Below are 23,728 nucleotides of genomic sequence, written 5' to 3'. Positions count from 1 at the left end.
AAAAAATTATAAGACACTCACACAAATTATAAGAAAAAAAACTTTGAATTTAAAATTTAACAAGACTGAGTGGGTTGGATTATAAGGTTAACTCATTTCTGTCCAACCAAATTCAACATAAATAATATTTAAGTGGATCAATGATCTGCCATATTCTCAATTTCAATAAAAATCGTCCATTTGACATCCACAGGCTAGATACATAGTTACTCCTTAAACTTGCCACCAAATTTCATTTAGACACTTTGTTCCAATTCACCTCACCCATGGTAATATGTTCCAATTAAACACTTTTGAATCAAATTTTGAAAAAAAAAAATTGACCAGTTACTTCATCTTGTCCAAATAATTTTGAATGAGAACAATTGTAATTCATAACCCAAATTCGATCAACAAAAGGACCCCAATGTTCAATTTTTCTTGAATTGAAATTTCAATTTTGGGGTAACTTCTACTATGGAGATTTTAGATTAAGTTTTATAAGATTTAATTTTTACTTTTTTTGTTAGGTCACAAATTTTAGTTGGATATAAGAGATCCAACAATTTAAATTCAAATTGAATAGCTTGAGTTTTTGACCATTGGAGTGATATTTTGTGGTAGATTTCGAGGTAGGTGATAAAATATATGATTTCGGTGGTGGTGAAGGAATGAATTTGGAGGTGGGTTACAATTTTCATGGTGGTTGCAATAAGTTTTAATGGTGGAAATAGTGGGTTTAGTGGTTATGGTGGGTGTAGTGATAGTAATGAAGGAAGAGGAATTAAATGACATGAATTTTTTAATTTTTTTTTTAGATCTGATGATTTAGTGACGTGGCGCTGATGTAAGGATGATGTGGAGGTGAGTGTAAAATACCTCCTTTTATGTGAGTGGTTATATAGGTTTTAGGTTTTAGGGTGTGTTTATTACACTTTAAAATAATTCAGAGGTAATATGACTTATGTATAGTTAACGAGTCCTATCGATTTCAATTATAGTTGAGGGGTACTTGTGTATTATCCCTAATAATTATCTAATAGACTTTTTTTTTCTATCCGGTGTCTGGTACCCATATTGGAGCCCGACGAAACCCAAATTCGCTCCAAGAAGTCCTACATTGGGGGTAAAACACTCTTTAACAAAGGCGACTCTATACCAAAGATGACTCAAATCCGAGACCTCTTGATTAATAGACTCTGTACCAAAGAGGACTACCACTCCACCACAACCCTCGTTGGTATCTAATAGAGTCTTGAGAATACATAAAAAGTTTTTTATTTCATTCCTTACTTTTTTTTTGGATTTATTGATAGAAAAGGTTCAAACATACTTATAGCAGTACTTTTTTTTCCCAGCCAGGAAAAGCATACACCTGCTGAAACACTAAAATCAGACAAGCAATTGGGAAATATGATTACATAGTCCAATAAAAATTTAACAACATAGATGGCAGAGCCTTATGCTGAAGCAGCACATTCTTCCAGCAACTGTTTCACCTTGGTGATGTAGTCGTTCATGGCTTCATCAGTGGATTTTCCTTCAACAGCCTTCCATGCATCCCACTTTGCTCTGTCCCTCATGTTGAACATGCCAGGACGGCTTGTGTTGACATTGCCAACAGTGGCTTGCTTGAAAAGCCCGTAAAGAATAAGATTGTTCTCATTGGAGGTACTCTCGGGCAATGTCTTAGCTTTCTCAGCGTGCTCTTCAAATTCTTCCTTCAAACCCATGTTGGAAATCTGATCTACTCAGCTTGGTAACAACGAGAGAAAACCGGAGAAGAAGAGTTGTGTGATTGTGATCTTCTGCATTTACTTGAATATGAATTTGAAGAATAAAATCCAAATAAATAATAGCGCTGTTCCTTTTGTTTTTATCTATTTTGCAATATCAACCCCGTATCATATTCTTTCTTCCCATAATCCAAATTAAAAAAAAAATTAACTAGAGCTTGAAGTCCTTGCAAAAAAAAAAATGGTTTAAAAACTTTCAAATTATCTTGTTTATTCTGTGGTTGAAAATGATGGTGTGTAAACTCTCACACCTAACACTCGACCTGGTTCCTAACTATAGCAAGAACAAGGAAGAATAGAAAAGAGAAAATATTCAAATGACCCCCCAATTTAGTGTCGAATTTTCAATTACACACTTATACTTCACAAGAGTCCTATTACCCCTAAACTATTTTAAAGTAAAATTAATTACACCATAAAATATCACTATCAGTCATGTGACTTGTGGTGAAATACAGGCGCTTGACACATGTATTTCACCAATTAGTAAATTTGTTTTTAATTTTCTTTCTCCTCCTTCCTTCTCCTTTCTTCCTAAATTATTTCTTCAACCCTAATCACATAAAACACCATTTTTGACCTCAAATTTTTTTATGTCTCTAACAATTTATAAGAATGTGTTATCAATGAAATCTTTCATTCAACAATCTTTTCATATTTTTTTATATTTCGTTCGATTTTCTTTATTAAAAAATTATAAATGCACATCAAATGGGTCATGAAAATTTGAAGACCAATTTGTAACACTAATTTGAGAAATCACTCTCTCTTCCCCATTCTTTTTCTCTCTGAAATTTTCTTGAATAATTTATAATTTGAGTTTTTGATTTTGAATTTTCATGGGTTTTAGGAGAAAATGCAGGATCCATCTTTAAAAAGTGTGGAAGAAATTATTTTGTTTCAGTTCTTTCTAATAAGTTCAAAAATAAAAACACAATTACTTCTCTTTTATTTTGTTACTCTTGAGTCCATGACTTAAAAAAATAAATCAATTAATAAATATGTTTTTTTTTAAAATAAAATTTAATTTGTTAGATGTGTTCTAAACAAGTCTATTGAAAAATTATTTGTGCATAAAATGCATTAATTGTTGATAATTTTTATACCAAACATCCATTGATGAAGCTTCAACAATGCTAATGGTGAAGAATGTATAGTAGTATAGATAAATAACAAGCGATAAAGAGAAAGAAAAAGAAAAAGAGAAAAATTAATAAAATAAAATAGACTACTCACTCTCTCAAAGAGAGTGAAATACACTCTTTACGCCAACTCAACACTTAAGGGGTTATTTATTCCATTTTAAAATAGTCCAGGGGGGTAATAGGACCCTCGTAAAGTATAAGTGTATAGTTGAAAATCCGACAATAGGTTGAGGGTCATTTGGCTATTTTCTCAATAGAAAATAAGGACACAAGTATTTTGCGTAGAAACCACCTTGCTCAACGAAGAAAAACCACGACCTATCTTACAAGATTTTAGTCAGATTCCATTATCAAACAAAGAGCAACAATGATTACAAACTCATACAATTTCAAAGATTAAACTCTTAATCACTTCCCTACTATGAATCTGAAATCTTCAACCACTAAGAAACAACTTTGTTGCCCACTAAACTAATCCCCTCAGATTAATTTAGACTTCAAAAACTCATCCTAGCTAACTCTAGCTACAAATGGCAGAATGAAAGAAACTGATTTAAGACAAAACACCAAGTTCCTTTATAGATCAGGACTTAGTTTACATGAAACGAACAAAGAAATAAAACTTAGAAACAACAAACAATGACATTCTTGAGCTTCATTACTATTCCTTCATTCATATTTCTTGAGAGTGAATATTCTTGCCTTTTTGGTCGTGAAAGAGATGATTTCTTAAAAGCTTGTTTGTGCCCATATTGATAAAACATAATATAGGATGATCATCTCCTTTTTGAGCAATTTTATTGGCCAAGAGGCCTGCCACACTAACACAACTATCAAAAAATAGTTACTAACAAAACGATTCTATCATTAGACCAGCTCCAATACCAATTCTCAATTTGTCAAATTATCAAAACTACAATCTAACCTAAAAATTATTTAGGGATAGGAATCCCAAGTTATCTCATTTAAAACTTTTATAATATTTTAATTAATCTGTGAAAAGCACGTAAAATGTCTAGGAAATTATTGAGCTTGGTAATTCTGATGAACTTGATGAAGTATCTAATAAGATATATCCAACGTGTTCAAATTACTATGCTTCAATATTTAAGGGATGTCTATTCAATACTTCTCAATTTATTTCCATTCAAATCAATCATTTTTTTTTTCTTGAATTAAAAACAAATTCCAATCAAATGAGATATCTAACTTGACAAGGACCCAAAATATAGAATATGGCAATCTTATCCTATCCAGCTAAGCCAGCTAACTTTTATATATATATATATATATATAAAACAAATTTAATGAGCTAAAGAAATAATCTCGTGGATCTCATTGATCAGGTGGCCGTATTTTCTTTGTGTAGCAGCTAAAGATATATAAAAATGATTGGTGATAAAATCTGGAAAAAAGAGTATATTGGTTTTATATAATGAGTATGATTAATTACTTTTTAAATGATTTGATTATGTAAATACTTTTTTAATGTTGATTTGCAGAATTTAAACTCTAAGCTCCCAAATCGTGGCAGACCACTAACATTCACAAATGCTCCTATGACGTTATTTTTATCAATTTAAATATATATTAGAAGAAAGCAAAAAAAGAAATGATCAGTGAGTCAAAGACTCAAAGTATTCAGATCAGTTTTTAGTTTTATGGTTGAATGACCATATAATTTGTGAAATTGAAAAGGTTAGTGAACGTAGAGAATTTGTATTATGAGTTCCGTGTACTTAATGTGTTGAACAATGACATTTCTAAATTTGTGTATATGTAGATTTTTCAAAAACAATAGTTTGACGGAGTATTGAGACTTAGCTATCAAATCAATGTATCATTTTCTCCTGGAATTATTAAATTAACTTTGATGCTAATCGTTTGAAAATAAAAAGCATAATTATGGAAAAACGAAGAAGGCTCGACACATCTAGAAACACTTCTATTGCATGATCTAAGGACAACACTTTTTATGGTAGGAAAATAATTTTACTAGCTTTAACATGTATTTACTATTTTATATACGTTTGATTTTAAAATTGCAATCATTCAGAGTATATGCCTTTATTCTTCAGGTAATTATTTTTTGTTGACAAGGGAATTTGGCCACAAATATTACCTTTAAATGCGCACATGGTAAATTCTATTTCTAATCCACAAACCACACAAAAAAAGTTAAATTTCACTCTAATATAATAATCAATAAATTATAAAGAAAAAATAAATTATAATAAATAAATCCCATGCGACATATTAAGGGAGAAAACATGTAGAGATTTTGAACCTAAAAAAATTACTATATTTGAGATATCATTTGCTTAACTCACTCGACCAAGTGTCGTTCAGCTAATTAAATGTAACATTTAGAAAAATAAACTATAATTAAGGAATCCAAACTGTGCGTGGGACAGGTTGGATCCAAGTGGATGGCTAATGGGCTGTGGCTAATCATGAATCTCACATGCTATAATTGGCATCGGATCTGAATAAATAAGTTTGTTCCTCTATTTTCTCTAGAGCCTGTCGGCTGCAAGTGGTCAAAGAGGGTTAGTATTGTCCTTCTTCCAATTATTAAATGTCATATCCCTATATATATTTTTCCAATAAAGTTTTGAATATTTTAAAAATAAGATTTTTTTTTCCTTAGTACGCTTTTTAAACATTTTTTGGTAATTTATAATGAAAAAGATGCATTGGATCCACTTGAACCTTGTGTTTTTGGTAAACAATAAAAGTTGATTATTACAAATTGAGAAATACATGTCCGACCAATTATTTTAATCAAACATCAATTTTGTAAAGGAGGCAGTATTATGACTCTCTAATAAACATGTCCCTTAACGGCAAGCAAATACAACTTACTATTTGCCTTCGAAGTAGAATCCACATGAGTTATATGCAATGTCAGTTAAAAAAATTTGCTTAGTCGTATTCTATGATATTCGGTAACGTTGGGTGGTATTTACATTACAAATTAATAATTTAATAATTTTAATATAATAAAATAAAAACTAAGTGACAGTTCATAAAATTACACCTTTACATATCTTCTCGTTGCTAAAATAAAAATTAAACAAATAAACATTGCTTCAAACTAAATAGGATGTTCATGACTTAATTAATGGGAGAGAACCATAACATGTGCTCCTGCATCTTATTGGGTGAGTTTTTATTTTGGGCATAAACCAGGCAAATATCTCCTAATTAAAATTAAAAATTGCTAAATAAACAAGTTCTTAACTTAATATTAAAAAATACAAAGTTTAACTTGTTAAAATTTTAAGTAGTTAAAAGGTTTAAAAATTTAAATATTCTTCATTTTTCACCGGATAAAGGAAAAAAAACATTAATATACCAATTATAAAATAAAAATATATCATTCTCTTCGAAAATTTCTCCGATTTGGTCCCTTCTTTGTATCGTTCTCTTCAATGACGTAAACCAATTACATCAATAGTTACCTACATTCTATTGTTTAAACCAAATCAAATTAGGTGACGAGAGAGCAAGGTTAAAAGGAGAAAAATTTATTATAGCTAACAAATTCCACCGCCCGCAATATATCTCTCTTCGTTCTAAACAAAGCCAACAAAATCCACCGCCCGCCGCCACAACTCGCAACTAGTCTTGCGAATGCAATAGTGCTCTCTGTTTTGTTTCTTCTCCAACAAATATACTGACACAGGAACAGTTACGTAAATTATCTTTGAAAGGTCACATATGGATCGCCAAAATGTAAAAAATGAGTGACGTTTCAATGTTATCTTGCGTGCCATTTTTGGCATTATTTATATTTCTCTTTTGATCAACTTGGTCTTTTTTGTTTATTTATATCACTACCTAAACATCCAAAACAAAACATCATAATCGAATCAAAATATATTATTATTTTGTTTACCTTCGACCTCTGTGTTTAATTTGTTATTCATTACGATAGACAGGTCATTTGACTTGTACAAGAAAGATTTAGAACCAAACTCAGAGATAATCTGAATTCTGAAGGCTATTTGATCTTACAATGGTTCGTTTGATAGATAGATTTGGTTTATTCTTCAATAACAGATGGCTTGTATTCATAGCTGCAATGTGGATTCAGAGTTTTGCTGGAGTTGGGTATTTATTCGGCAGTATTTCTCCCATCATTAAGAGCTCTTTGAATTATAATCAGAGGCAAATTGCCCGATTGGGTGTCGCTAAGGACTTGGGCGATAGTGTTGGATTTCTGGCTGGGACTTTATCCGAAATCTTGCCTTTATGGGCTGCTCTTCTTGTGGGTGCTGTTCAAAACTTTATTGGTTATGGCTGGGTTTGGCTTATCGTCACCGGTCGATCTCCTACCCTTCCCTTATGGGTTGTGAGTACCTGTCTCTTACCCAATTTCTTTATTGCTGATTTCAATTCTTTCAACTTTCTTGGCTTATACTTTTTGATTGAAATTTATCACTGCCTTTTTAAAAACCTAAATCCTCTGATTTGTTATTGGATTACCAAGTGGTACTGAATTCTTACTTGTTTCTGATGACATGCTCAGAAGTTTTAGGCCACTGAGGTAATTGATTTATCGTCTACATTGGGATTCAGGGGTTTATAAGTCTCTTGATATCTCATTTATGTCCTTCGGAATTACAGAATTGCTGTTAGAGTACTATGTTGTGGTGTTTCTGAATTTTTCAAGGTGATCAATGGACTAATTACAGTTATCAATTTACAATTATGTATTCGATTTGTCTTTTCTGAATTTTCATGCCTTACTCGAAAGCATTGAACTTAGGTCCGCAAAGAACCTGTTGCTCTATCTACATACCCTGCATGGATCTGATATTTCTAGTTTGAAGAACTGCAAATATAATTAAACCACTCCGGATTAAGGCTGAAGAACAAGGGATTTTACTTGTGAACCTAATAATTATCAACTTGCCTTCTCTTTCCGAGTTTGTCAGCATGAAACCCAATTTTAACAATTTTCCTAGTGTTCATGGAGAAGAAATATGCTTGTTAACTATTGTGGAACTGAATGCCCTTCTTGCAGTACGTCTGGTCATTCACCAGAAAGACGTTATTCACTATTATTTTTTGATGGATCAAAATCGCTTGTTTACTGACAGCTACGGTGATTTGTTCTGGATCACTACCTTGGCGTATACTTCTAGTTTGTCTAAGAATTGACTCATTTCAGCTATTTCTCTGCAGATGTGCCTTCTTATATTTATAGGAACAAATGGAGAAACCTACTTTAATACAGCTGCACTCGTCTCAGGTGTGCAGAATTTCCCCAAAAGCCGTGGCCCTGTGGTAGGAATACTTAAGGGATTTGCAGGGTTGGGTGGTGCAATTATGACTCAAATATATGCACTGATCCATTCCCCTGATCATGCTTCACTTATATTTATGATTGCTGTGGGACCGGCAATGGTGGCTATAGCCCTCATGTTTATAATCAGGCCTGTTGGTGGCCACAGACAAGTCAGACCTTCTGATGGATTCAGTTTTTCATTAATTTACAGCATTTGCCTCATTTTGGCGTCTTACCTGATGGGTGTCATGCTTGTTCAAGACCTCATTGATGTTAGCCACACTGTCACTACAATCTTCACAGGGATTTTGTTCGTTCTATTGATTATTCCTGTGGTGATTCCTATCTCATTGACTTTCTCGCAAGAAACTAGAGTATCATCAGAAGAGGCTCTTCTATCCGAGTCACAAAAACAAGATCCTGGAGTATCTGGACATGATCAGGAAATTATATTTAGTGAGGTTGAAGATGAGAAGCCTAAGGATGTAGACTTGCTTCCAGCATTAGAAAGGCAAAAAAGAATTGCCCAACTTCAAGCAAAACTAGCCCAAGCAGCTGCAGAAGGAGCAGTGAGGGTCAAAAGAAGACGGTCCCCCCATAGAGGGGAGGACTTTACCCTAATGCAGGCTTTGATAAAGGCAGACTTTTGGATTATATTTTTCTCACTACTCTTTGGTTCTGGCTCTGGTTTAACTGTGATTGATAACTTGGGCCAGATGAGCCAATCTTTAGGATATGATAACACACATGTATTTGTTTCCATGATCAGCATATGGAACTTCCTCGGTCGTGTTGGGGGTGGATACTTTTCTGAAATAATTGTGAGGTACGTAACATTCACTTTCATATTGATAATATTAACAGAACTTCACAATATTCTTCGTTTCAATGAATATTTTTCTCATGCAAGCTTGTCCTACTGACATACAGGGATCATGCCTACCCAAGACATGCAGCCATGGCTGTTGCCCAAGTTGTAATGGCTTTCGGGCATTTCTTCTTTGCCATGGGCTGGCCAGGGGCTATGTACATTGGTACTCTTCTGGTAGGGCTCGGTTATGGGGCTCATTGGGCGATCGTGCCAGCTGCTGCTTCCGAATTGTTTGGCTTAAAGAATTTTGGGGCTTTGTACAATTTCCTCACTATTGCGAACCCGGCTGGTTCATTAGTATTCTCAGGTGTTATTGCTAGTAGTATATACGATAGTGAAGCTGAAAAGCAAGCTCAAGAGCGTCATCCCGGCCAATGGAATGGGGCCTCTTTTTTGTCAAGTTTGCTAGCTGTGGATGAACCTTTAAAGTGTGAAGGTGCCATATGCTTCTTCTGGACTTCCTTAATACTTTGTGGACTCTGCATTGTTGCTTCTATTTTAAGCATGATTTTGGTTTACCGAACAAAGACTGTATACACTAGTCTTTATGGAAAATCTCGTACATAATTCATCCATCAAGTGAAAGCTTGGATAGAAATTTGAGTAATTTGCGCAGATAGTCTCAACCAGCTTAAGGATCCCTGAGCATTTCTCTGAGGCGACATTGTTAGCCATAACCAGAGCACTTCCTCCAGAATGAGAGCAAGACAATGGAGATGGCAAAACTGCCGTTTTTGGCAGTTAGAAGCTTTTTATATTTATGTGAGATAAATGTTTGTATTGCAACTGTTGATTGGTGTATATTTCCGTTGTCATTCAAACTTGAAATTGTTACATTTTGGTTGTCAACCATTTCATTTATTGATTGAGATATTTCATTATTTTTTCTTTTACTCGTAAATGGCTTTACGCTGCACAATGCAGAGGTTCTAGTCCAATGAGATTGACCACTTACTATATTTGGAAGATCATAAATCGTAGGTATATCCAATGAAATAGGATGGCATCTACCTAAATATAATTACCAGAAAACACAAGTAGATTAACGTGCATAAAATTGACCAAGTTCAGGCTTGTTGATGCTGCAAATTATTAAAGCAGCAGGTGCAACCATGCTGAAGCCGAGATGAATTCAGTAACACAGAGATCGGATTCATGTAAGTGTCCAATATAAGAAAGATTGCAAAATTCAATAGAAATCCAATTCTCTAGACCTTATACACGTGATTTATTTAGCCAATTACATCAATTATTGCCAAAAACAACAAAAAAATATTTCCACTCTTGGGACTTGTAATATGGATTTACAAAATAGCATATTTTTTCCTTTCGTTGAAGGCAGAACTTTGACCTCATGAGTTGAACCTGGTGCAGTCCAGTCTTATTTCACCTTGGTTACCAGTTTTGACACCAACCCTTCCGAGTTTTCTCATTGCAGTGACAAAAGCTCCATTAAAGTCGAAAGCATTATTAGCAAAGTCACTAACAGTGCCTTGAGACGATTTATCAGTGAAGAGCACCTGATCTGAGGTGAACAAACCCTTTCCTCCAACCAGATTCTTGTAATACTCATTGTCAAAGGTTCGGGGAGTCACAGGGTCCATGTTTATAGCAATGGAAGGATCCACATTTTGAGGGCACATTTCCTTAAGTTGTTTAGCATATTCTGGATCCAAAGAAGGGTCAACGGGGTTGGATGGGGTAAATGAGTAGAGACGGTTTGCAAAACGGTCACAATGAGAGAAGCCGAGTGTGTGAGCCCCTGAAAGAGCTATCATGTCAAACTGGCTGAGATTGTGGCGGGCAAACATAGTGTTCAGTTGAATGAGATTGAAATCAGGTTCTGGCAAATTTCCAGCAACCCGAGATGCCTTGGAGATGAGCCCATCACGACGTCCCAATTCTACATTGTATGAAGGGCCTCCAGCCTGAATGTTTTCCCAAAGGAAATGAACAAGTCAAGATACAGTGTACATCTTATGAAGAGAAAGAAAAATATCAAATCAAAAAAAGAAAGGGGGTATAGCAGGGGATGGTTTCTGTGTCCTTGATTACCAGCACAACAACGTCTCTGGTGGCAATAGCTAAAATATCTGCACATGATACTACTCCAGGGCACTGAAACTCTACAGCTTCTTTTGCCTTTACCACAGTGTCAAAGCCATCTCCTGCAAGGGAAAGGTTATCCTTGAAATCCTTTTCCGCGTCTCCATTTGGTGAAGCTATCATAACAGAGGCGTCACATCCCTGAGGAAATGTGCAAAAGAGACGAGATGAACAATTTTGGAAAGATGAAGGAAGTCAATTTTCTGCTGCCCACCAAAACAGGACACAGAATATTGGTGGTAGGAGCTATTCAATGTATAGAGTAAGTCTCTTTATCTCTTGTATGTTACAAAACTTTATTCTTGCTTGTTCTAAAACTTTTACCATAATTCAAAGAACTAACATGAGACACTGCAACATGAGAATTAAGTCATGCTAACAGCTCAATTCCTGATAGAAATTACTCTGCATGAAAAACACCTAATCAAATTATAGCAGAAGATTAGGATGTTACCTCAACAAAACAATCATGGAAAAAGAGACGCAAAGTCGCTGGAATAGTGACAAAAGTCTGGCTGAACTTCATAGACACAGCCTGTTGAACTATGAATTCCACATTAGGACAAGTAAAACCGTAGAAGTTCTCTACTAGTTGCCCTTCAGCTCCGCCGAGAATCACTATGATTGCCAAGATCACATACAAGCCTCTCACTCTCTCCATTTTTCACTTTCTTGATGAAAAAGATTGATTCTTTTTTCTCTCTTTTACTTTTCTTCCTCTACCATCCAGTGACTTGTAGTAGCAGAACAAACATATACATATATACTAGTAGAAGAAAAGTAATAACGAAGGTAGTTGATGGCTGATTCTTGTATCCCTGATTTGTTACAGGTTTTTATACTTGTTCAAAGTCCCAAAGGTTGTCCTAGCTGGATGAGTGGAAAAACTTTCCCAGTGTTTATACCGAACCAATGTAGGGATGGCAGTGGGGCGATGTGGGAAGGAAATTTTTTAAACCGCCCCCGCCCCGCATAAATTTTTATTTTTTTTCTTTTTTAATTGAATTTAATATGAAAAATAAAATTCATAATTTTTTTTTTCATTTTTCTCTAATTAACATTTCAACTACATCCGCCCCGCCCCACATAACTCTAAACCCGCCCCACCCTGCCCGGCTCTAAATCTGTCCAGTACCCGCCTCACCCCATTGCCATCCCGAAACCAATGATGTCTATCTTTTTAATACGAGTATATAATAGTAAATTAATGTGAGTAGTAAGAAATTTCTTTTTATTTGATGAGTGTGGTGGGTGGATGGTGCTCCGTTTATTACATAGCAGCTCACCCAATTAACTACCTCCACGTGACTATTTCCATCTTCATATTTCATAGAAGTTGCCTGTCTATTAAATATAAGAGATGAATTCTAATTTTCTTTCTCACGTATACTCAACTTGTGTCCTTCGGATGGAAACTGTAAATTAATTTTGGATGATCGAACACACAGAGGAATGCGTCCAGTCAGATCTGACGGCTGAGGAAAATTCCAGTTGTTAAAGTTGGAGCATTTTTAAAATTTATAGTTGAATACTTCTACTAATTGTGTACGTGTTTGCGTGTTAATACTGCGTTTAAAATATATGCTCCTATTAGCAATATTCAACGTTGTTGTTTGGTGATGGTGGATTCTTCCAGTTGCAATCCAATTTGATCTACTTCCACCTAGCAAGTTATTGAGACTTATATAGAAAATGACACATTAACTAATCATATTACAATAATCTAAATGATCCAATTTTGGAAAAAGGCAATACTACATGCATACGCAATTAAATTGACTTGGCATCTCCAACAGAAGAAATCAAATAATTTATAGAACCTCAAGCCCTTGATGGACACTGTTTCAAGTAAATGGATTTTGTTTTTCAAAAAAATAGTTGTGCGGTGTAGCTGGGGGCTTCAGAGAGACAAATGTGGGAGCTTATTAGTTTACTCCCGTTGCAATAGCACAACAATAATATTAAAAATATATGGGGTCGTAAAGGAAACTGGGGAAGGTTTTATCTATTGACAAAAAAAATTGAGAACCCAATTGGATGCACCTTCATTGTGTACCTTGTTATTTTTGTGCATCGACGGTATATAAACTTTTTATATTATCGTGAAAATTTAAATCCAATTTGAAAATAGAACAAAAACTTGATATGATATCAATAATATAAAAGTTCTTAAGCATGCCTTGTGATTATTTTTCAAGTCTCAATGAATTATGAGCTGGCTTGTTAGAGCGAAAATGTGATTATTTCAATTTATTGCTGCTTAGGTGCATCTTCTTTTGATTCCCTTGTCAATTGTATTTCCTCTAATCCAACTCTATTTCTTGAAATAAGTGAGGATTATCTTACGCATGATGACCGTCTAATTAGTGTGCATAAAATATAACATAAAATACTTTTTTTGTTATTGTAATTTCACTATTATAGGGAGTTTAGGCAGATCCGTATCTGTGTATTAATATCCAAAATGAGAAAATGAAGAAAAGGGGACACAATGTCTTACCTTTCACATCAAGACATTGTTAACTTTGTATATTAGCCTTGGTCTAGGAATTACAAATTGCACAAACAAGCCTATGTATGTTAATTCGCCGTCGGAACAACCAGGCTCCAGCGTAATTGAAAAAAAAAAATGAACAATAAAAAGAATATATATCATTACTATTCAATTTTCCATTTCTAGAAAAGGGGAAAATAGAAATGCGCATTTCCTATGATATTATTTTAGGGAAAATTACGCGGTATGGTAAACATTACTATTATATTACGCGTTTAGGGTATAGTTTTAAAATAATTACGGCTCGCAGCAAACATAACAATCTATTTACGCGGTATGACAAATCTCGCTTGCCAGATATACAAATATATATGTATATCAGTTATCATTATACAATTTTTCTGACAAATATACATATACAATTTGACATTTATACATATACAATTCGTCTCTCTCCTCCCTCTCTCGATCTCGCTCACCTCTCTCCTCCCTCTCTCGATCTTGCTCGCCTCTCTCCTCATCTCTCTCAATCTTGCTTGCCAAATATACAAATACATATGTATACCAGTTACATATATACAATTTTATGACAAATATACATATACAATTCGACAGATATACATAAACAACTCGCTCGGCTCTCTCCTCCCTCTCTGGATCTCGCTCTCCTCTCTCCTCCCTTTCTCGATCTCGCTCGCCTCTCTCCTCCTCTCTCTCTCAATCTCGCTTGCCAGATATACAAATACATATGTATACCAGTGTTTGTATATTTCATTATATAAATAATTCGTGGATATAGTGTGTGTATAATTTGCTACAGTTTTTGTATAATTCGCTACAGCGTTTGTATAATGGCAAATTTATGTTTGTCATTATAAGTAATTAGAGAAACTATACCTATATGGAATAATTATGCTTAAAAGATTTGTCATATCTGAAAATTTCCATTATTTTATTGCGAATAGACTTGAAAAATTAATTTAACTGTTTCACTGTTATATAAAAGATCACCTGAAAAGGAAATTTGGCTGAGAGACCCATTCAAGTCCTCAATTAACAAAATGGCCTTCTATTATTTATTCAATTTAAAATATATCAAAATAAATTAGAAAAGGCTCTTAATGAATAATTGGATTATAATTAAAATATTAGATAAGCTTGGGGACCTATTTGTAAATAAATTAAATATATAAACTTAATATTTTGCTCCAACAATTCAAATCTGCTATGCCTCTCTCCATTTGCAACACACATCCCTAATATTTCCTCCAACAATACTAATATTTTGCTCCAACAATTCAAATCTGCTATGCTTCTCTCCATTTGCAACGCACATACCTAATATTTCCTCCAACAATTCAAATCTGCTATGCCTCTCTCTATTGCAACGGCACATTGAAAAAAAATTGCTATGTCCATTGAAGGCAATTCTCTCTTTCTCCTCCCTTCTTGCTAAAGATGGATTGCTTATTCAATTTACTCATCTTTTAAACTCTCTTTTTGAGTATTTTTCTTGAATTTCTAAATTTTAAGTTTTCTACTCTCCCTTAACTCTAGCATCAATCTTATTTTGTAAAGAAAAATATTGTAGTAATATATATGCAATTAAAGTTTATATGAAGTTATAGTTAAAGTAATTGCTTTTTCTTTGTGCCTTTGTTTCTTGATCATAACTTTTACTTGTTCTTTGAAGAATTTATGGTGCGAGTCGATCCTAAAAATGTTAGTCGCGAGCTTGTGGAGAATCAGATGCACCTTCATTTTTTAGCTTTTCAACTTAAATTTCTCATCTTAGTAAGAAAGGAATCACAACTTTTATAAATTAAGTGACAGATAATAAATCGATCCGATCAAGTAAAAATCTGTCACGATTTACGTGACCAATTATTAATTGGTCTACTTAATCAACCATCGATCTGCTTTATAAAATCATTCAAAAGGCTAAAATATTTTGTTTACCAAATCAGGCGATTGATAGTACATTAATCTGAACAATCTAAAAATCAGATTGATTTTCTAAATATATAATAGACCAACTAATAGTTGGTCGGATAGATTTACAATCAGTCCTTTAAAATATTGACACCAATCTTTTGCTTTCCTTATTTATCTAATTGATATTACATTGTTACAATATTTTCAGGAACATGATATATCTAGCGAGGGGGATGAGTCTTCTAAAATCGTTAGTGATGGGGATAATGCTTCTAAAACAGTTATTAATGGGAATGAGTCTTCTGAGACATCTAGTAATGGGGATGAATCTGCTGAGGAGAATGATATATTATTGATACCAGAACGTGAAACCTCAGTAGACCTCTCCCAATATAATTTGCGTAAGAAATTGGAGGACGAGGATCACTTTAATGGACTTGTGAGCATTTTATCAAGGTGGGATGTTGTTAAAATTATACAATATTACTTGGAGAAGGAAAAAGTGTACAACTAATTTATGAATAGTTGTTTTGGCTGCTTATTAAAAGTGAACCTAGAGAATTGGAACAAAAATTTTTGTGGCCAAATCGTACACTATCTTCTACAACGACGTATTGTAAGCTTAAAGAAAAAGGAGGTTTGATTCATAATTAATGGTAAGCCAATTCGATTTGGTATGAAGGAGTTTGCTATGATTATCGGACTGAATTGTGAAAAAATTCCCACTGATAAGGCTTTATATGATGAAGGGAAGGCAAAAGATTTTTTAGATCTAGTGTTGAACAAAAAGAGTAGTCTAACGGAAAATGATTTAAAAAAAATATTAAAGAGTCACAAATTTGATGCGCAAACAAAGTTGAAGATCGCTATGGTGTGGTTTGTTGAGTCTTTTTTATGGGCTGATGATCAAAAGTGGACTGTTGATATAAAGAATATGAAAATGGTGACAAACTTGGATTACTTTAATGCATATCCTTAGGGTAAGCGTTCTTTTAAGATGACAGTTGAGTTCCTTCTAAATGTTAACTTAAAGAAAAAGTCTGCAGAATAGAAGAAAAATAATTCCACATCTAGAGGTTATAGCTTGCAAGAATTCCCTTGGACTTTTATGGTAAGCTTAAATAATTTTATGGTGAGATAGATATTGAATTGGTCATGACAGATTATGTATCGATCTGAAATTTAATTGGTCATAACAAGTTATTTATCGATCTGAAATTTATATACTAATATTTATTTAGTACTTTTTTTGTTTTCAACATAGGTGTGGGCTTTCGAAGCAATTTCTATACTAGAAGAGGCTTTTGGACAGCCATTGATAGAATCTCCCTTGCCACTTCTAAGATTGCTCCGAAGGTACGATAAAAAGAAGACACCCCAAATTATAAAACAGTGTTATTAACATTGCAAAATAAAGAGGTGAATACTTAAGCTTGTTTGGTGCAATATTTCATTTTAAATTTTTTTATTATTGTAATTTTATTTAACAATTTATTTTCTTATAGGTTGTGGTGCATCCTAATTTGGTTTCTACTAATGTTGAGTCAAAAGGGCAGCCCGGTGCACTAAAGCTCCCGCTATGCGCGGGGTCCGGGGAAGGGCCTGACCACAAGGGTCTATTGTACGCAGCCTTGCCTTGCATTTCTGCCAGAGGCTGTTTCCAAGGCTTGAACCCGTGACCTCCTGGTCACATGGCAGCAACTTTACCAGTTACTAATGTTGAGTCAAAAAAATCATATTTGATTAATTGGGAGAATTTGAAGATGAGGTGGATGAGAATATAGATCGGTTGACAAAAGTAGTTAGTGGTGTGACACGATTAGTTAACTCTTCTCTTGAAAGACATGAGATTCCACTAGCTATGGATCACGACAGACGTAAAACTAATATTAGAAAACAACCATCAAAGGGAGTTACTGAAAATATTAATTTGAGTGATTCACCAGACAAACTTTCTCAACTTAATGAATTATGTGCAAATATGTTTAATGAGATGAAGAATATGAACAAGAAGTTGAATGAAAGAATGGATGGTCTCGATGCTAAAGTAGACCACTTGAGTGGTATAGTGGGTGATTTGCATGTTTAGATAGAAAAATTAAGCAAAAAAAAGTATGATGATGAAAATTTTCAAGTGGGTGATGAACAACCAGATATGTTGAAAAAGAAGGTAATTGGTGAGCTTGAAGAGGAAGGAAGCAACATAATTGACAAAGATGAAGCTATCAAATTTGCGGGAGTATGTACTACAAAGGCAAAAAGAACAAAGAAAACTAACTCCAAATATGATTCCCCTTTTACAACAGATCTCAGACAAAAGAAAATCCGAGAGGCTTAGAAGAATATGAAAACTTATAAAAGGAGAAAGATCGGCGGTGATAGTTGGTAATTCTGTTAGGATGTTTTTTGAATTTGTTGGACAGAGTATGGATCAATCAGTTTAATTAAAATTTGTCTTGGATTGTATTTAAGTTTAAAAAGTTAGCGTATTTATATTATGCCACTTTTGTTCTCACTGATGAAAATATTTGACTTATTTTAATTTCATTAATAATTTTGCAGTGTAGATTTTCTATCATCATTTATTTTATTTATAGTCATTGATAAATTTATGAACTGTCCGACAGATACATGATTTGTCTGTTAGATGTGATATCGGATATTTGTTTTCTTACTTGTATATCTAAATTGCGCTTTAGTTTGTAATATTGTTCTTTTCTTTTTCACAAAAAAGAGAATGTAACATCAAATTTTCTCTCATATAAATGTTGATAAATTGAGCATCTGTCCGATAGATACATGATCTATTTGTTACAGTTGTGGTATTGATCGGTTTTTATCGTCTTATTCCTTATTATTTTTATGTTGATATTTCGTATTGACTTGAGAGTTGATGAATAAGGAGTAAAACTAATGAAAAATTTAAAAAATACTTAGCATGATCGTTTGAATATGTTCACTAACAAATTGTTGATTTATCCGACAGATACACACTCGTAGGAGGTGAGAAGGGCCCTTACTCCGTCCCACTTGATCTGTATGAGTTAAAACAATAAGGAATAAATTTTTTTTAACACTTGTAGTCTTAAGTTATAATAAGAGAATTTAACACTTGTAGTCTTAAATTACAATAAGAAAATTTAACACTAACTGCATATTTAGAGTTCAAGTACGTTTATCGGGACAAGTAGTCTTCTTGTGGACAACTTGCTTGCAGAGAGAACATTTGTTTCGCTTTTTAACATGTTGATATCAGATATTTGTCCTTCGAAAAAGCACCTGCATGAGTCATATACTTGACACAAACAGGATCATGTCTTCAACTCAATTCACCTCTTCTAATGATAGTTTCCATGAATTTATCAAAGGTAACATCACTGCTCACAAGCATTGTTCTAACTGTATCATTTTGAGAATTCTATCTCTACAATTTCTTGTCATCTACCCACTTTCCAAAATAATCAACAAGTAAGACAACTCCTGTCATGATTTTGTACCTACCTATTATAAATAATGTAACGTTATTAGAAACTAGTAAAATAAAACATTATTGCAAACATGGAAATAAAAAATAAAAAAATCTATAATGAATCTGTCGGACTAATTACTATGATCGGTCAGCTGTTGAATAACATAGAGGACTGATATATAATCGGTCAGATTGATGGTCAATCTGTCCATTGCAGACCAGCTTTCATTTGCATAATAACTCTACAAATATATAAAATTTATTTGTGTACCTTCAAACTGAGGTCTTGATACAATGTTTTAACAGAAGTCCAGGCTAATGCTACTCCAAAACAATCTTTAATCGAATTTAAATTGAGCTTGACTATTTTTTTTAAAATTTTAACACCATCTTTCTCCAAATATAGCTTGATGAAACCAACTTCACCGAAAAAAGAGGAGTTTTAGGATCTCAATAACACACAATCATATGCACAGAGGGTAGATTGAGAGTGGAAGAAGAACAATAGAAGAAAGAAGAAAAAAAGACGTTGAAAGAGATTTTGGAGTTTTTTTCTTATTTTTGTTTTTTATTGTTGATTTTGGACCAATTTGTAATTCATAAAAGATGGGTACTAATCTGGCATAATAATTAAATTCGAAATCACAACTAAATTAGAGTTTTTTATCTAATCTAAAAAGTGGGTCATTTCACTAAGAAAAAATACGTGAAACTCTTTTAATTAGATAGAAGACTTAAATGGGCCTTTTAACCAAGAGTCCCTTTTTATTGTTGATTTTGGACCAATTTGTAGTTCATAAAAGATGGGTACTAATTTGAAATAATAATTAAATTCTAAACCACAACTAAATTAGAATTTTTTATCTAATCTAAAAAGTGGATCATTTCACTAAGAAAAAAATACTTGAAACCCTTTTAATTAAATAGAAGACTTAAATGAACCTTTTAACCAAGATTCCCCACATGAAATAATAAAGTACATTTGCAAAATTAACCTTACTTTTTCTTTTATTATGTAGAACAAAATGTATAAAATATTTTAGGAGTTTCGAGAAAAAAAAAAGGTTTAAGTTGGGGAACACAAAACGGCAAAAGCATAGGTAGGGAATGAAATTCAAAATTAATGGCGATGGAGTTTGAAACGCAAACCCAATTAGGGTTTCCGTTCTGGAGCCCTATTCGTCGACGTTTTGGTCCTGATGATCCCTTCTTCGCTTTCGGTAACATTCAAAGAGAGCTTCTCGCTAAGCAGGTTCCTTCCTTCTCCTTCCTCTCCATAATTTGAATTTGCGATCTCTCTGTTTACTCACTTTTTCTTCATTTCCAGGTCGCATTGGATTTGACTGAAGAAGAGAACCAGCTAGTTCAAAATTTTATCACAGATGAGGAAATCAGGTGTTGAAGCTGCTTCCTTGTTTATCAGATTTATATATACGGAGGAACATCAAAAGACAGTGACATTAAACTATAATATTGAATGATTCTTTTAACGGAATTGAGGAACATGTTCATAATCAGAATGCTCTTCCTTTCTTATTGCGATTGAGGAAATATGCACTTTTATATTTTCTCTTTGAGTGAAAAAAATCTGTGCTTTAAATGTGTTTGCTGTAGACTCAAGTACAAAAGAGAAGTTGGAGTATTTAGGATATACACTCGGATGTGGTTGCAAAATTCTTATTAAAACACGCTTGAAAAGTTTTTGTTGTTGCAAGGTCGAGTGTAATATCAGAGCCTTGATTGTAGATTCAGAATATGTGAGAATAGCGTGATGTTGATCCATAGATATCAATATCTTTCTGGTGTCAGTTGTGTATACATGTCTTTTAATGCAGTAGCCTGTGAAGGTCCCAATAGTCATGAGTTTAATACTGAGTATTTCTTCCTTGAAGAATGTTGTTAGCTTTTTATCAAACATTGTTACTACTCAAACGAAGGGAATAGAACACTTCTTGGTCTTCAGAAAAGTTGAGAGGTGCATCTGCACAAGGAAGGATAGGTGCACAAGCAGAAGGGAGATGGTGAACAGAGCCAAAAGGGGAGAAAGATTCACCAAAAGAGTGCTGTAATTTTAGTATTTTGTATAAATTTTCAAATAAAGATAAGCTCAGGCAAGCAACGGCTACCTCTTGTTTGTCAGCAGTTCTGTTGTTACTCCAAAATTAAGGATGCAGAAGTTAAGGAATGGATTTGGTACCTTTATGTCTAGATGCTTACAGGATCTGAGATAATTAAGAAGAAACTAGAAGAGGAGGCTAACTTCACAATATACCGGTTTCCACTTTCTTGTACTAGTCTGGATGTTGATTGACAGGAAGTTTTGTATAGATTGAATAATGACCTAGTTTTGTGCTCACTATATGATACAATCACTATACCACTTTCTCAGATCTTCTTGGCCTAGCCTCAATATGCTATAGTGCTCATTTGCACCAGCATTTACTGGTGGTGAGGTTCTTTTTTCTTCTTTACTACTGTAAAATATCAAGATCTTAATTATATATTGTTTAACCTGTTATTTCTTTTTATGGATGTAATATTCTTTACTTGATATTTGTTTTCGTTCTTGAGGTAATTTCTGGTTTTGTTAATTGTTTTGGATGTTTGGGAAATCTATTAATATATCAATAACTTCTGATAAAAATTGGTTAAATGCTTGGCAGCAATCTCTTCTGTCCAATCATTGGTTGTGGTGCGCAGATGAAATCTCTGTATGACTTTGAAGACCACTATGTTACACGACATACTGCATCTTGCTCTGTCTGCTCTCGAGTTTACCCAACATCACGTCTGCTCAGCATACATGTGTCAGAGGCTCATGATTCTTTTTTTCAGGCAAAATCTGCTCGTGGTTTTCCCATGGTAATATTTTATCTCATAGTTTTCCTGAGGATGTCCTGTAGAAAATGTAGCAAAATCCCTTACATTGTTTAAACACTGAAAGAGTGATACTGGAGAAGGAAGAAAGTTGGATCAACAAAATGGCATGATTCAACAACCGATGAATTTTTTTTTGAATCATCCAATTCGCGCTCGCTCTAAAAGATAGACTATTTATAAATAGAGAATCAACAAGAACTGCCATACACCAGAAAACTCTTCTTTGGATAATAAATCAGTCCTTACACTCAAAGAGATTTCTAAAACAAACAATGGCTGGAGAATTCAGACTGTACCAACTTGAACTCTTGTATGAATTCTTCGGCCATTATTTGTTTTAGAAATCTCTTTGAATGTAAGGATTAATTTATTATCGAAAGAAGAGTTTTCTGGCAAATAGCAGTCTTGTTTATCTTCTATTTATACCGTGGATAGTCTATTTTTTAGAGTGAGCGCGAATTGGATGATTCAACAAACAATTCATCAGTTGGTGAATCATGCCATTTTGTTGATTCAACTTTCTTCCTTCTTAGGTATATTCTAAATGCAGCATGCAGTTCCTGTTCGTAAAGGTAATAACTAGAGGGACTGTGCAGGCACATACCTGAACAGTTTACGTGCATCATCCCGGTTAATGTGGGGCTATACATAACCCATCCTGAATTCGCATCTTCTTGCCCCTCCCCTCCCAAGGAGATAAATGTTTGCATGTCTTTCCAAATTTAGAAGTTGCTTGAATCTTTATCGCAGAATCGACTCTTTGATTGTGGTTGGTCTTGTATATATGAAAGACTGCATGCCCTTGTATGTTTTTAGACTGTTCAAAGAGAGTTATGAGAAACATCGTCTGTTTTGATCTTTTTTGAATGTCTGGATGTAGCTATTTACTGAAATTCTCGTTGTCCTGTAGTATGAGTGCCTGGTGGAAGGCTGTGATGTCAAGTTGAAAAGCTACAAAAGCAGGCAGCAACACCTAGTTGACAAGCATAAATTTCCAACATCTTATGAATTCTTCAGAAAAGCTCATCCATCAAAGAAACAGAGGCAGAAAACGCAGCATAAACAAGCATCAAATAAGACTCAGGAGACATCAAGTGCAATGCAAGTCGAGGAAGAAACAATAGACAACCTCGTTTCAGCAGTATCGAAATTAACCACTTCGGACTCTCCTTCAGCAATCAGCTTTGGCCGTAGTAGGGCTCGTGGATTGTCATTTGTGCCTCGTGCTGTTAATCGGCAGAGAGGACCAGTCACCTCAACTGGTGGAACAAAAAACTAGTGGCATCCCAATGGAATCTTGAAGTACCTGAAAATGTCATGCTCATATTATGAAAGATATGATTTGAAGCTGATTTTTGAGCATTTGCCTGCCACTGACATTGGCTACAACGCAATGTGATGATGATTCCAACATGTTAACCACTGCTCTTCATTGCATGCTCAAAATTTATTGTATTTTTCTTGTCAAAGGTTGTCACACCTCTGGTGGCTGCAAGAACCTGCCGCAAGCAAGAAAACTATGTTTTTCTCGTATCATGCCCAAACGTCTCAAAGTTCACTAGTCCATCAATCAAAAAAAGATTGCCCTTTTCATACTAGAGCAATTAGCAAACATCAATCCAATTTTTTGATTATTACATCTCATTTTTAAGTTTTCTGATGAAAATAAATGCACACCCACCGTGGGTGCGTTAGCATTTCAATTTGGAAATCTCAAATTTGAGGAATTCGTGCGGCACACTCAAAGAGCCCATCCA

General features: G+C 34.1%; 4 protein-coding genes and 1 long non-coding RNA gene across 5 annotated transcripts; 2 read left to right on the top strand and 3 right to left on the bottom strand.

The window, feature by feature from the left end:
• Positions 1 to 1,272: 1,272 nt before the first annotated feature.
• Positions 1,273 to 1,779, bottom strand: LOC129873244 (acyl-CoA-binding protein-like). The gene has a single exon (XM_055948296.1). The coding sequence runs from the start codon at positions 1,710 to 1,712 to the stop codon at positions 1,440 to 1,442; it is 273 nt and encodes a 90-aa protein (XP_055804271.1). The 5' UTR covers positions 1,713 to 1,779; the 3' UTR covers positions 1,273 to 1,439.
• Positions 1,780 to 6,333: 4,554 nt separating this feature from the next.
• Positions 6,334 to 9,968, top strand: LOC129874632 (protein NUCLEAR FUSION DEFECTIVE 4-like). Its single transcript, XM_055949951.1, has 3 exons — positions 6,334 to 7,277; positions 8,114 to 9,042; positions 9,147 to 9,968. Exons 1-3 carry the CDS (start codon positions 6,942 to 6,944, stop codon positions 9,652 to 9,654), a joined length of 1,773 nt encoding a protein of 590 aa, XP_055805926.1. The 5' UTR covers positions 6,334 to 6,941; the 3' UTR covers positions 9,655 to 9,968.
• Positions 9,969 to 10,245: 277 nt separating this feature from the next.
• On the bottom strand, positions 10,246 to 12,083 carry LOC129875040 (peroxidase 51-like). The gene is made up of 3 exons (XM_055950474.1): positions 11,648 to 12,083; positions 11,143 to 11,334; positions 10,246 to 11,015 (listed from the first exon to the last, which is right to left on the bottom strand). Exons 1-3 carry the CDS (start codon positions 11,852 to 11,854, stop codon positions 10,440 to 10,442), a joined length of 975 nt encoding a protein of 324 aa, XP_055806449.1. The 5' UTR covers positions 11,855 to 12,083; the 3' UTR covers positions 10,246 to 10,439.
• A 6,481-nt stretch (positions 12,084 to 18,564) lies between these two features.
• On the bottom strand, positions 18,565 to 19,926 carry LOC129874845 (uncharacterized). Its single transcript, XR_008762970.1, has 2 exons — positions 18,796 to 19,926; positions 18,565 to 18,657 (listed from the first exon to the last, which is right to left on the bottom strand). It is a non-coding gene; the product is annotated as an uncharacterized LOC129874845 (long non-coding RNA).
• Positions 19,927 to 20,101: 175 nt separating this feature from the next.
• On the top strand, positions 20,102 to 23,569 carry LOC129872862 (uncharacterized). Its single transcript, XM_055947803.1, has 4 exons — positions 20,102 to 20,343; positions 20,419 to 20,486; positions 21,755 to 21,953; positions 22,882 to 23,569. Exons 1-4 carry the CDS (start codon positions 20,215 to 20,217, stop codon positions 23,248 to 23,250), a joined length of 765 nt encoding a protein of 254 aa, XP_055803778.1. The 5' UTR covers positions 20,102 to 20,214; the 3' UTR covers positions 23,251 to 23,569.
• The last annotated feature ends 159 nt before the right edge of the window (positions 23,570 to 23,728 follow it).

The sequence above is a fragment of the Solanum dulcamara genome, chromosome 11 (genome assembly GCF_947179165.1).
Source record: "Solanum dulcamara chromosome 11, daSolDulc1.2, whole genome shotgun sequence".
NCBI classification, from domain to species: domain Eukaryota; kingdom Viridiplantae; phylum Streptophyta; class Magnoliopsida; order Solanales; family Solanaceae; genus Solanum; species Solanum dulcamara.
The sequence above is the reverse complement of the archived record's forward strand: the minus strand, read 5'-3'. Positions and strand labels throughout refer to the sequence as shown.

What these genes read in the sequence shown, in the direction of transcription:
- LOC129873244 (XM_055948296.1), bottom strand. Translation starts at nt 1,712, where the DNA reads ATGGGTTTGAAGGAAGAATTTGAAGAGCACGCTGAGAAAGCTAAGACA.
- LOC129875040 (XM_055950474.1), bottom strand. Translation starts at nt 11,854, where the DNA reads ATGGAGAGAGTGAGAGGCTTGTATGTGATCTTGGCAATCATAGTGATT. An exon ending in TCCATGATTGTTTTGTTGAG is followed by an intron (nt 11,335 to 11,647) that starts GTAACATCCTAA and finishes ACATTTCCTCAG; the next exon opens with GGATGTGACGCCTCTGTTAT. An exon ending in CCAGAGACGTTGTTGTGCTG is followed by an intron (nt 11,016 to 11,142) that starts GTAATCAAGGAC and finishes GAAAACATTCAG; the next exon opens with GCTGGAGGCCCTTCATACAA.
- LOC129872862 (XM_055947803.1), top strand. Translation starts at nt 20,215, where the DNA reads ATGGCGATGGAGTTTGAAACGCAAACCCAATTAGGGTTTCCGTTCTGG. An exon ending in ATCACAGATGAGGAAATCAG is followed by an intron (nt 20,487 to 21,754) that starts GTGTTGAAGCTG and finishes AATGCTTGGCAG; the next exon opens with CAATCTCTTCTGTCCAATCA. An exon ending in CTGCTCGTGGTTTTCCCATG is followed by an intron (nt 21,954 to 22,881) that starts GTAATATTTTAT and finishes GTTGTCCTGTAG; the next exon opens with TATGAGTGCCTGGTGGAAGG.
- LOC129874632 (XM_055949951.1), top strand. Translation starts at nt 6,942, where the DNA reads ATGGTTCGTTTGATAGATAGATTTGGTTTATTCTTCAATAACAGATGG. An exon ending in CTACCCTTCCCTTATGGGTT is followed by an intron (nt 7,278 to 8,113) that starts GTGAGTACCTGT and finishes ATTTCTCTGCAG; the next exon opens with ATGTGCCTTCTTATATTTAT. An exon ending in TTTTCTGAAATAATTGTGAG is followed by an intron (nt 9,043 to 9,146) that starts GTACGTAACATT and finishes ACTGACATACAG; the next exon opens with GGATCATGCCTACCCAAGAC.